The sequence below is a fragment of the Syngnathus acus genome, chromosome 6 (genome assembly GCF_901709675.1).
Source record: "Syngnathus acus chromosome 6, fSynAcu1.2, whole genome shotgun sequence".
In the NCBI taxonomy this organism is placed as follows: Eukaryota; Metazoa; Chordata; class Actinopteri; order Syngnathiformes; family Syngnathidae; genus Syngnathus; species Syngnathus acus.
The window spans coordinates 14,548,453-14,561,174 of NC_051092.1; the positions used below are offsets into that span (position 1 = coordinate 14,548,453).

At 48.9% G+C, this 12,722-nt stretch overlaps 1 protein-coding gene across 2 annotated transcripts; it reads left to right on the forward strand.

Moving 5' to 3' along the window:
- The first annotated feature begins 184 nt into the window (after window positions 1–184).
- Window positions 185–10,047, forward strand: ticrr (TopBP1-interacting, checkpoint, and replication regulator). 2 transcript variants are annotated; one of them, XM_037253480.1, is made up of 19 exons: window positions 185–1,804; window positions 1,897–2,125; window positions 2,244–2,476; window positions 2,576–2,819; window positions 2,915–3,056; window positions 3,179–3,303; window positions 3,376–3,725; window positions 3,798–3,898; window positions 3,990–4,083; window positions 4,162–4,244; window positions 4,379–4,609; window positions 4,764–4,851; window positions 4,923–4,995; window positions 5,095–5,226; window positions 5,298–5,465; window positions 5,549–5,823; window positions 5,899–7,798; window positions 9,419–9,544; window positions 9,701–10,047. In XM_037253480.1, the coding sequence occupies exons 1-19, from the start codon at window positions 1,145–1,147 to the stop codon at window positions 9,802–9,804; spliced, it is 5,358 nt and encodes a 1,785-aa protein (XP_037109375.1). In that variant the 5' UTR covers window positions 185–1,144; the 3' UTR covers window positions 9,805–10,047. The 2 variants fall into 2 exon arrangements, with proteins under 2 accessions (XP_037109375.1, XP_037109376.1); XM_037253481.1 differs by having other exon boundaries at window positions 5,098–5,226.
- The last annotated feature ends 2,675 nt before the right edge of the window (window positions 10,048–12,722 follow it).

A 12,722-nucleotide genomic window follows, 5' to 3' on the forward strand; every position in this document is an offset into this window, starting at 1 on the left:
AAGTCCTGCAAAAAAATAATAATAATATTGTTGATACCATTGTCGGAGGTAGGCCATCCAATTTGCATGATTAATAAATTCAATTCCGTAACCGGCAAATGAGGAAAACACAGTTTGACCAGAATTTTGTGCAGAATAACTACATACACAGCAACATTTACAAAAAGGATACATTCTAAATATGTATTTTTGCCATGTTTAAAGGGAAAAGGCCTGGGGAGAATCAGCAAGTGGAGAAAATCATTGGACACCCCTTTAGGTCTCTTCATTCCTCAGATCTTCATCCCCCCCTGCTGCTGAAGAAAAATGATTCCGATTGAAATGAGTGGTTGACCCACTTGTGGTCGGTCGCTCCAAACTTCGCCTTGTGTAGCTTCAGTGTAAAGATTTTATTACGACATGCAATGTACTGTACTCATAATGTACCCAAACATTCATATAATTTTAGAATATTTAAATCTAAGCATTCGCATTTCTCTGAATGTGATTATAACCAGAGGAATAAAAAAAGAACAGGAGTAGTACATCGTCGTTGTGTTTATAATCTGTAATGTGACGTCACATTGTACGTATGTATTTAAAAGTTATAGACGGGGAGGGGCCTGTTGCTCCCTCATTTGGCTCCGCAGCGTCATTAACGTGACAGAGGGTCGAAGCAGCCAATTAGGCTTTGGCAACTGACATCTGACGAATTGCTACGTACCACCTTTGGACCAATAAGGTTGTTGTTGTTGACGGATTTGGCCAATCACTGTCGAAAAGGCGGGCTCTTGTTCAAGACGCGCGAACGGTTAACTTACGAAGACGAGAAAATGGCGAACTAAGAGTAACATCTAAAGTAACATTTTACTTGGAATAGTTTTGTGGCAGTAATATGAGTAAAGTACGATTATTTTCAAAGGACGGTGGCGATTGTGGGAGCGACAGAACCTGAAGAAAATGTCTCGTTATGTCAAAGTGTCGTGGTAGCGAAGATGCTAGCTAGCAAGAAACGTCAACATTAGTTTCGCTAAAATGTCTTTTACACTAGACGGCGGTACAATGAAGGGACCGAGTTGAGTAGTGATGGCTCGTTGGGTACACTCGTATTATAATAATTTAATGGCTTGTCGTCGAAGACAATAGCCAGGCGCTGTTTGACGAGATGGCTTTACACAACCTGTTTTTTGTCGTCGACCTGGATTACGAAGATCAACTATCAAGCGATCGGCTAGAAATCGGGAGTCATGTCTTGAAACGTGGCATTTTGCAGATTTTGCTGCACTTCGGATTCCAGTATGGCTTCGACAAAGTACGTTGGGGTTACAAATTCTTCCAATCCAAGACTGGCCGAGGTGCCGCCCTCATAACGAGAGGCTCGGACTTCAAGGAGCTTCGCCAAAAAGCCTTTGAGGACTTCAGTGTGGAATTCGATGCTAAGTTTGACGGGAGAGAGAAACTATGCGCGTCCCAGCATTGCAGCCCGTCTGCCTCCGTGCAAAATGCCCTCAAAGAAGTCCTACTCGATTTCCAGTGGGACCGACCAGACATCACCTCTCCCACGAAACTGTCCCTGAGGCCCAGGAAGACGAGTCGAGCTGCCCATTTATCAGAAGAGGAACACCTTACCAATCACGCAAAAAATGTGGTGTTTATTGTGGCACAGTGTCCACGAAGCTGGACACAACTGGTAGATTATCTCTGCGTGAGGAACCTTGACCTCCATGCTGATGTGTCCGAGGACATTTTATCCAAAAGTATCCAGGATATGCTGGTTCAGAGGCAGGTTGTCCTGCACTGGGTTGACAGTACATCACATGGAAATGTAAGTAGCCAGCCAACAGTGAGTATAGAAAACGGTGTCCAATTTTTTTTTAGCTGCTCCTTGTGACTGTGACATCATCATATCACATGTAGGAGGTGCTAAGTGGGGACCATTCGGGCTTTGACAAATTAGCCCAAGTCTTGGCACAGGCGTGTGGCAAAGTAATCCCCGCAGTCGCGCTGCTTCACCGCCACTGCACCGGGAAGCCAGACTGCAGTGAGAATTTCCCGTTCCGGTCCAGTCTGGGATATTTGCTGTCTTCTGAAAGGCAGTACCGCCTTGCTTTTCCTGTCACGGAGGGCACTCTGCGACTGGACGCAGGTACATATGTTTTGTGACCCTGACTCCATTTGAAGAAGAACATTGCAATTTTGTCCAATACTGTAGGGATGAAATGTCAACGTGTGCAAATCAGTTTGGCACATTGTGCGTTTCTCAGGTGGCGTCGCCCAGAGCTGCACTGTGACTCTAGAGCCGGTTACCTGCAGGCGAGGGCCTCTCGCCCCGGGCGTGAAAGTGTGTCTGAAAGGTGTGCTGCGGTGCTGGGACGCCTCGTTACTGTCGCACGCCTCCACAGAGTCGTGGCAGCTTCGGTGCGCCAACACCAGCGAGCAAGGTGCTGCTTCCTTCCAACGCACGCTGGTAGAGCTGGCTACTCATTCGCTGCGCATGGTGAGCAGTCTCATTGTGTTCAGCAAATTGTATTTTGTTTGAATGAAGTGGTCCAGGTTGTGTGGCAATTCTACTTGGCTTATCATTTCTCCCCTCCAGTTTGCTGAGGTGTGCCATAGTGGCCAGTCGTCTTTGGCCATCCTCTCCCCCTTGTCCAACTCCTCTGCTCTGCTCGCCGTCCTCCAACCTTCCATCGTTCGGCACCGTCACCTTGACAACACCGACATTATTTCCAGCAGCAGCGGCACAGCTGAAATCTCAGCTGACCTTCCGGAAGTAGTCAGCAGTGTGCTGGGCGTTGTATACGACATGATGGAGCAAGATGATGGCAGCCCCGATGATGGTACAGGGTGGACATTTGTACCATTGATGAACATGGAGATTAAATGTATTCAAACGTGCTGCTGATTCAGCGTCTCCTTTTGTGTTCTCACTCAGAGCAGCCAAATGTTCCTTATGCGGTTCCCGAGTGGGCGCAGCAGGAGCTCGGTCGTGGCTCGCCGAGAATCGGATTGTGTGAGACTTGGTTTCCTCATTCGGATCAGTCGGGGGTCACTTCCCATTTAATGGAGTCATTCAGGTAAGAAGAAGAAAAAAAGCACCCGTTCAGTGCTTCTCACGGTGTGCTCCGCAAAATAACTGCATGAAATGTTCAAACTGTGGCTGAAACGCTTTTGCCGTACGACTTCCACCCTTTATCAGGTTGCTTCACGCTGCGCCGGATCCAAGCGAGGAGGAGGAGCTTCACTTCCAGACAGAGATGATCAGCGATCTGGCAGATCTCTATCAGTCGTCAAAGAGTGGCGATAACAAGAGGGGCAAGAAGCGTAGGAATGACAAATTGGATGGATTTCGTTCAAGTGCAGCAAAATGCGTCATTCTTTTTTCCCCTTCCACAGGAAGCACGCAGCGAACGCCGGTGAAGCAGAAAATGAAGACCATGAGCCGCTCCTTGCAGATGCTCAACGTGGCGCGGCTCAACGTGAAGGCCCAGAAAAGCCAGGCCAACGCAGAGCCGGTCACGTCGAAGGGGAAAGGAGCGGACAGAACGGCGAAGAGACGCCCGAGTGGCAAGAGCAAAGCCGAAGGAATTCCTTTGTCAGCCTTCTCCAGTGAAGCTGAGCTGCTGTGCCATGTGCGCTCCTTCTATGAGAAGAGCATCGCGGAGAGGGACTCCTCTCTCCACGCTGGTGCTCAACAGCTTTTGGCTGCCGTAAAAACTTTCCTTGCGGCGGAATCCGAGCAGCAGGTGAGATGTTATTTCTTGTGAATGATGTCTCTCTTTGTCGCTCTCTCGCATCATCTTGTGTCTCCCTCGCAGGTCAAGACCGTTGGGTTTTCCCAGCAGCATTTTCTCAAGACCAGCGGATCCATCAGGCAGGCCTACGGCTCCACCGTGGATGTGGAGACCAAAATTCGAGAGTGAGTTGGACAAGTTGCCGACGCTGGGAACTGAATACAAATCCATCAGGTTGATCTTTGAATGGTTGTAATGCATATTTGTTTCCACTAGGTGTCAGCTCCAGGCTCTGCTCAGGTTGGAGTTATGCAGACTTTTGTCCCCGGAGGAGGATGATGCTCTGGATGATGAACAGATGGCAGAGGAGGTAAAGAAAGACATGATATCAACACGGACGCAAAGACTTTAAAGCTTCACAATGAGGGTCTTTCCGTTGGGTCTCAAGGTGGCTGAAATGCTCCGAATTATATCCCTGACAAAAGACCCGGCGTGCCTCGCAAAGTTCCTTCAGGATGAAGTCCTTCCGGCGTAAGTGTGCCACCCGCTGGCGTTGTTTGCCATTTTGCATCGGGTGTTAGCATTAAGCTCGCAGGCCACAGTTATGCTGTTTGACAAAGTGCTTCATTGGCAAAAAGATTTTCAAGACAAGTCTGTCATTGCAGGTTCTTGACAGCCATCCCAAGGGTCCTCGCCGACATTTACCACAGTCTGGGCACGCAGATCCCCGAGGCCTTGGCGGCCGTCCTTCCTGCCGACTTCTTCAGCGACGAGTCGCTCACCAAGGACAGCATTTCTCCGGCGGCCTCCTCGCCCTGCCTCTCTTTGCACGGCTCGCTTTCCAACTGCAGCGATCGCCTGCATGACCTGCGTCATCGCTCCGCTACCAAGCGAAGGTGAGAGGAGGATGAATCATGTTTTCATTGAAATGTTGAGATTGCTGCGTTGTAGCTGCTGTTCTTCAAAGATTTTCCCCTCCAGATTCAGTTAGTTTTATCAACATGTTTTATCTTCTGCACAATTTCTGTCGTGTGTCGCTTTTGTTATCAGGAGCAGTATGCTGACTCGTCATCGCAGCATGACCGAATCGTCGCAGAGTCTACGGCAGATAGCCATGCCCAAAAAGACAAGACGGGCTGTAAGACCGATCGAGACGCGTGTTGTCGAGGTATTTCTTCCTACGCTCCCATTTTATTCTGTTTCCTTTAGTCCAAAGCAAAGGTCCGTACACCTCCAGAGAAAGCGGCCGCAGTCCCGCAAGCTCAAAAGCAACAAACGCACGGTATGATTTGTTTTCTAATTGAGTGTCTTCAAATACTTTGCTGAAATTTGGATCTATACTTGAAGGAGAGTCTGATTCTCTCTTTCTGATTTGTCTCAGAAGTTACCAAAGTAAGAAGGAACCTGTTCAATGAAGAGGTTGCGTCTCCATCAAAGAAGAGCAAACTCCCACGCAGCCAGTCTGTCTCTGCGGTGGAGCGACTGAAACGCAAGTCGTCGCACAAGTCTGACGGTATGACACGTAACCAAAAGTCACTGCTCAGAGAAATTGACATTGACTATTGTTGATTGCTCCTCCTTCAGAGAGGCACAGACTCCTAACAAAGCAAGTGTGCGAGACCCCCCGCCACAAGCAGGTGTCCGATCGGCTCCTTTATCGACAAAAAATGGGGCGGCATGCGTCACCAAACACTTGCTCCGGCCTAAATGAGGATTGTATTGTGGAAGAGTCGCCAGTAAAACCAGCAGAAGGTACGAAATTCAGCGTTTGCGCTTCAGGACTTTTGCATTTGGAGTGCGTGAGAAAGAAACGATTTGAACGTTACCGTCGGCAGAGCTCAGAAGGAGCCCGAGGATCAAGAGCTTGGCCAGGAGACACTCAAACACCTTCTATCCAAGTTCCCAAGTGCGTTCCCGCAACCTGGAGCGGGCGCTGTCCGCCTCCCAGCTTCCGCCCAGCCAAGGCCCCGTCAGTGACGTTAACGTGAAAAAAGTTCGCTCTCCCATGAGGCTTCTTTTTGGAGCCACCCAGTCTCCCGCTCGTCCTTCCACGGCGGGCTCAACCTGGACCGGCACGACTCGGCTGTCTACAGACTCCAGTGTCTTTCAGGTAAAAATCCTAGATCAGCTTATAAGTCCAAAACTTGTGTTCTAACTTTGCCCACCAATTCCTTTCCCTGTGTAGAGTCCCAACAAGACACCGGAAAAGACGCGTGGAAAATGCAGAGATTTGGGCAGCGCATCTCCCAGAACGCCTCGAACCCCTAAAACTCAGTTTTCTTCCAGGCTACGCGGTCTACCCGGCGCCGAGAGCCCCGTCGCACAAACGGGTATGGCCCTGAGGGGCAGTCCTTTCAGATCTCCCGCCAGAAAGACTTTTGTGCCAGAGACGCCCACCAAGCAAAGTCCTCTGACCAGCCCGCTGAAGGGAATTCTCAAGACTCCCGTCAAGACTATGGAATCGGCCTCTTCCTTTGGGTCACATCCAACATTCAGGACTCCCAAAAAGATGGTGTCTTGGTCGCCGTCCCCACGGAGAAAATTTATGGTGCCAGACAGGATGCCCACTTTCAAGATGCCCGAATCGCCCAGATTGTTGAAGACGCCCAACAAGTTCAACAGCCCGCCGAAAAGCCCCGGCGAAAAAGCGGAGACTTTCCAGACCCCTGAGAAGACGTGTCCGCCTTCACCACGTACCTTTTCTTGTCAGGTGAGCCTAAAAAGGATTTCACCAGATGCCACGAGAAACTGGAGAGCAGAGACGGCGCCGCCTTTGCTGTTTTCACTGCTTGAAGAACGTAGCGGTACAGCTCACACCAGGACGCCCAGCCCAGTTCACCAAATGGCGACTCGGTCCGGACGGACATCTGATGAAAGTCCAAAGACTCCCTCCCCCAGTAAGCAAGCGTCTGCAGCTTCGGTCGTCCGTACGTTTCTGTCTCCCAAAACGTCCCGGAGAAACGCCAGGTCTGCTCAAGTTGCTAGGACAGCCCGTAAGAACTCGAGACCCCGCAACGCGCGCGCCACAAATGAGTCTGAAAGTGTTCAAAGGGCTCAAACTGAGACAAGTTGTGAATCGGATTCACGGCTATTGGACTCGTCCGGACTCAACTCGGCCACGGACGACAGCAATGACATTGTGGACGCGTCGGTGGTGAAGACACAGTTCAGCGGAGGCCTCAAGATGAATATTTGCTTTTGCCGCAAGCCGTCAAAATCCAGCCAAGACGCTTGGACAGCCCCGCTCGAGTCTCAAGATCCACCCGGTCGCAGCTACGGCTTCCGACAGACGCCCGACCGACAGCAGCGTGAAGCGGCTGCGCGTTTGGGCGACGCACTTCATGCCTCCCCCAGGTTCTCCACCCCAAGAGGCACGCCCAGGCGTCGCCAGCCAAAAGGCATGGCGTCGCCAAGATCGCCTTCCTATCACGTAGAAATGGAGATGCAAACGTCCGGGCTCCCCAAACTCAAAGTCAAACGTACCAACTCCATGCACGTAAACGATGTTCTCGCGGAGGACGGGCCTCAGAGCCCTCTCGTTGCTGTGAAACCATCTCAGGCGGACAGCCCGTTGCCGTTGGTCCCTAAGCAGCGAGATCCCGGTTCCATCTCACCCTCCGTATGTAGCCACGCTACCCCCGCTAAAGGCGGCGTGGTTCAGACCCACATCTGCCAGTCCTACACGCCCACGCGCCAACTCGCGGGAACCACATCGCCCATGGCAATTGCCGACGTCTTCCCCCTCTCCCCCTCCCCTCAAAGTGCGGGCAAGGTGACCCCGGACAACCTGAACAGCTGGCGCCGGAGGAAACGACCCCTCGTGGCTGCCGTCGGAGGCAAAGACCGCTGCCGGAAGGGTGAGCCGGTAGAGGAGGCGGAGCTCGGAGTGAGCAGGTTGTCGGAGGCGGATGACCTGGATGGGCTCGCCACTAAAACTACTGGTCAAGTTTGGACTTTGAAAGGAGCTCACTTTCCTGCGATAGACGCGTCTCCTCCCTGTCCCGAGGATGACTGGATGGTGCCCGATTCTCACCGAAATGAAGAAGACATGATGTGGGAAGCTGCTGGCGGAGACGTCGCATCCAGTAAGAAAATTGACCATAATAATACTAGCACCTCGCAAAGTGCGTCAAATAATGCAGCACTAAATTTTTCTCCAATTAATTGACGAGTCAAAGACGGGAATGAGAAACAAATGTGATAGCTGCAAGTTTGGCGACTCTGTCCAAACTGTTTTTCGAGCTTCATCTACTAAAGAAGCTGCCCGCGTCATTTGCCTGCATTTTACTGCAATACTACACTTTTATTCTGGTTGGCAAGGCAGAAGAGAAGTACCGTAATTTTCGGACTAAAGGTCGCTCCGGAATATAGGTCGCATTAGCCATAAAATGCACAATAACGTGAAAAAAAACATATATAAGTCGCTCCGGAGCATAAGTCGCATTTTGGGGGCAAATTTATTCGACAAAATCCAACACCAAGAACAGACATGAACGAGCAACAACAGGCTAAACGATAGGTATGCTAACGTGACATAAACACAAACGAAGAGCTGAGAACGGGCCTGACGTAACATTCAGAGTTATTAAAAAAAACGATTACATAAATAACACGTTTATAAAACCATCTGTGTCACTCCAATTCATTAAATCCATCGATCGTCCTTTGTCAACAATGGGTGCGCGCCGCTGACGGCGCTTGCACTTCAAAATATTCCACAGGCCCATATAACGATATATAAATTAGATATCAAATAACTGTTATATAAGCAATAATATTATCAAACCATCTGTGCACTCTAAATCATTAAATCCATCGATCAAATTCCTCGTCCTTTGTCAACAACGCCGCGCGTGCGCCCTGACGTCAGCCTCGTCGTTATTCCACAGATCTAGTATATAACTATATTGTAGACGTGGGTTTGGTAAACGGCTCTTTATTTAACAAAACAAACTTCCAGGCGTGTGGCGGCGTGGACTTCCAACCACGGAGGTGGAAGAGAGATCCATAGAATAGGACCGGGCGTGCGTAAAAAACATGACCAAGCCCCATCCACCGTCCCCGGACAGCCACCCGGCCGAGCGCCGGCCCCCGACTTCTATCCACGGAGGTGAAAGAGAGCTCTGCATAATAGTTTTTCAAACCTTCTGTGTCACTCCAAATCCTTAAATCCTTCAAACTCATCCTCCGTGTCACTTAGAAACAAAGCCACTAATGATGCCGGTAGTACGTGGGGCCCTTCGTCATCTTCGTCATCCCGTGATCAATCTTTGTCCTTTTTGTAAACAACCGCTGCTGACGTCACTTGAAATTCAAATTACCGTAATCCCTTGCTACATCGCGGTTCGTTTATCGCGGTTTCACTTTTTTTTTTTTTTTTTTTTTTTTGAAAATGTTTGGAAAAAAACACAAGTCGCTCCTTATTATAAGTCGCCCCCCCACCCAAACTATGAAAAAAACCACGACTTTTTTACGGTGGTTTGGTCATAGAAAACTGGCCTGATTTGGACAATTGTTTTGCTGCCATCTTGTGGCAGTTATCGGGAATTGCAAGCATTGGGTGGGATTGCTCAGTCCGCTGCCCTGCAAAAAACAGGTTTGCTGTATAGAAACGATTGCCATTAGCTCTTAATGATGATATATATTTAAAAAAACTCAAACAAGAGAAACCTTAAGTTGCTTTTGAATTTATTTATTTTTTTCAGCCTTAGCCACACCTCCCGGCTCAGTGAAGCAGGTCACGGCCGGTGGGATTCTGGCCCTCACTCAGTCCCCGATGCTCTTCAAGGGAAAGCCGGCTTCGGCAAGCAGGAGAACACCTCGCTTGAAAGGTAACACGCACAAGCAACACAGTCTTGCTTGCGTCTGGGCCTCAACTTCAACCAAACGGCAAATGCACATTAAACTGAATACGCTTCTGTATTCTTCCGAAACATCTCAAGCCTGACTAAGATCATCTCGGATCTTGTCCGTGTGGATTCTTGTAGATGAATTAGCAGGCGAGCGGAGGATGGCTGCAGCGGGTGACAAGGTCTCGGCCTTCAGCTTGCCCGCCAGACGTTCGGCCAGCAGGAAGAGGCTGCTTCAGTGATGCTTTAGTTTTAATCGCTGTTTTTATGCATGTAAATTTGGATGTATTGATGGACTGATTGAGTTCAATTTTCAAATGTCTTTCATGTTCAAAATGTGAAACCGTTTTCCTCTGCCTCATGTTGTCGGAGTTTGTCTAGATGTTAATTTATTTGTTTTTTCAACGGATTTTAAGTCAGGACATGTTTAAAGCTTTTATTTGTCATATGAATATTGTGAATAAATGCTGCTCTAAAAAGTTAAAGTCCCAATGATCGTCACACACACATCTGGGTGTGGTGAAACTTGTCCTCTGCATTTAACCCATCCCCGTGTGATTTTGATCCATACGCTTGGGGAGAGGGGAGCAGTGACCAGCAGCGGTGCCGTGCTCCGGATTCATTTGCTATAGTTACACAGTATAGACTTAGACTTAGACAGAACTTTATTGTCATTTTGTCAACACTAGGTGTGTACAAAACGAAATTTCGTTGCATACGGCTTTCAACAATGTAGTGGTATTTCGGCTGGTTAAAAAAAGTGACATTCTATATAAAAATATGAAATAAGATAATTATAAAGTACAAAGTGCAGCAGTGATAAAGTATGTAAACAGTGCAGGAGACAAAAGCAGTATTTACAAGTGTGCAGAGGAATGCTACGTTTGAATGTTCAACAGTGACGACAGCAGGGAAAAAACTATTGCAGAACCTGGTGGACCTGCAGCGGATGCTGCGAAACCTCTTCCCAGAGGGCAGCAGGGAGAACAGTCCATGGTGGGGGTGTGATGGGTCACTGATAATATTACGGGCTCGGGACACGCAGCGCTGGGATGACAAGTCCTGAATGGAGGGAAGAGGAGCCCCGATGATCCTCTCTGCTGTCCTCACCACTCTCCTCAGGTTCTTCCAATCGGAGGCGCTGCAACCACCACACCGAGAGACAGCTTGTCAGAATGCTCTCTATGGTGCTTCGGTAGAACGTCCTCATGATGGGTGGGGGCAGGTGGGCTCTCCTCATCCTCCGCAGGAAGTACAAGCGCTTCTGTGCCCTCTTGACCAGTGTTGTGGTGTTCACAGTCCAGGTGAGGTCGTCTGTGATGTGGACTCCCAGGAATTTAGTGCTGCTGACCACCTCCACAGCTGAGCTGTTGATGATCAGTGGAGCGTGGTGAGGCTGGTTCTTCCTGAAGTCGACGATGATCTCCTTCGTCTTCTCCACATTCAGGATCAGGCTATTTTCTCTGCACCAGCCCACCAACTGCTCCACCTCCTCTCTGTAGTCCAGGTCGTTGTTGTCCCTGATGAGGCCCACCACCGTTGTGTCGTCTGCAAACTTCACGATGTGATTGGTGGTGAACCTGGGGCGCAGTCGTGTGTCATCAGGGTGAACAGCAGGGGGCTCAGGACGCAGCCCTGTATAGTTCCTCTGCTTGAACATATTCAGTGCCGGCTCTACGCAGGGGCAAGAGGCGTTGCCCCCTCAAACAGATGTCCTGCCCCCTCGAATCAAACTTTTAGAAGTGAAAGATCCGCTGATAGAAACACACTTTAATCAGCCCCCTCTCTTCTCTCATGTCGGTGCAGTGTGTGTCCTCACACAGCCTGCTGTCAGGACTCCGCGCCCCTCCGTAAACATCCAATCACTGTGAGTATGCAAATGAGGCAAGACGCCGCCAGAGAGTGTCAAGTTAGCGCGGTAGGAGTTGGAAGAAGCAGTAAAAACTCCACCAAACTCGTCGTAATGACCCATGATATAACTAATGATTAACGACAACTCAAATAATAGTTAATATAACATTTATATTATATGTTCCCCCCCTGAGAGATTGCCACCTTATTGTGGTCAGGGGGTTTGCGTGCCTCAGTGACCCTAAGAGCAATACCAGCAGAAGCTTTAATCTTCAGGTGGGACACCCAAGCTGGACAGGTCTTAGTGTAGAGGCCTGACAGAGTGCAATCCACTTCTCCAGGTTGAGATCTGGACACACAGCTAACAACTGCCGTGAAGAAAACACTAACAGTGTTAAAAATGTGTAAAAAAAAAAAAAAAAGAACATGCCCCCTTCACATTTCTGACTCTCCCCTCTTATGTGCATTCCTAGAACCGGCCCTGTATCAAATGTTTACTGTTGTTCTCCAGACATTCTGTGTTCAGGTCTGGCAGGTGGAGCAGAATATATCACTCGATTTCAGCGAAGTTACGCAACGGCGCATTTTCAAATCCTCCCACGAATGACGGACTTTGGTCTGGGTGCGCGTTCATTCAACAGGCGTCTCTTGCCAATGCTTTCATTGTACTTAATGCTTGCGACTTAATCGTGCCCGCCCGCGTAATCATGTTCACTTCCGTGCAGAAATACAAAGTTGTACGTTGATCCCGAATGAGTCCCGATGGCTTGATAAGGAGCTCAGGTCCCTAATGGAGTGGGAAGGAGTGGCCCGCTCGGTGTGAATAGCACCCTCGTGACTGGAGCAAGTGCAAATTAACACTTTGCTCGGGTAATAAAATGCAACATTGTGAATTGTAATCGCCGCTGGGGGGGGTTTTTCTTTAAAAATGACGTGCCTCCTTACCCTTGCAATTGAATTGCAATTGTGACATTGGACCAAGTTGTGCTTTAAAACGAGTCGCGGATACAATACATCTTTATTTATATTGCGCTGCACGTCGTCTTTCGTCATAAAGCGTTCAGAAAACGTCTTAAGCAGTAATCGACGAAAGAAGAGATTTAAAGTCAATTCAAAGGATGTCGCAACACTGCAAATCTGACATGCATTTTTAAAATAATAATTAATAGAGGGCGGTAACTGAATATTCAGCGTATCTTTTGAATTTAGTCGCTGTCTTTTCTGCAGCATTTGCAACCGATGCCCTTCATTATTCACCCCACGTACTTCAATTATCAAGTTGGCGGTGATCCGAAAATAGTAGCCACGT

Excerpts from the sequence above, each read along its gene's own strand:
- ticrr (XM_037253480.1), top strand. The coding sequence starts at position 1,145 with ATGGCTTTACACAACCTGTTTTTTGTCGTCGACCTGGATTACGAAGAT. Across the intron at positions 4,245-4,378 it reads CAGGATGAAGTCCTTCCGGC|GTTCTTGACAGCCATCCCAA; the intron begins GTAAGTGTGCCA and ends CTGTCATTGCAG. Across the intron at positions 5,824-5,898 it reads CAGACTCCAGTGTCTTTCAG|AGTCCCAACAAGACACCGGA; the intron begins GTAAAAATCCTA and ends TTCCCTGTGTAG.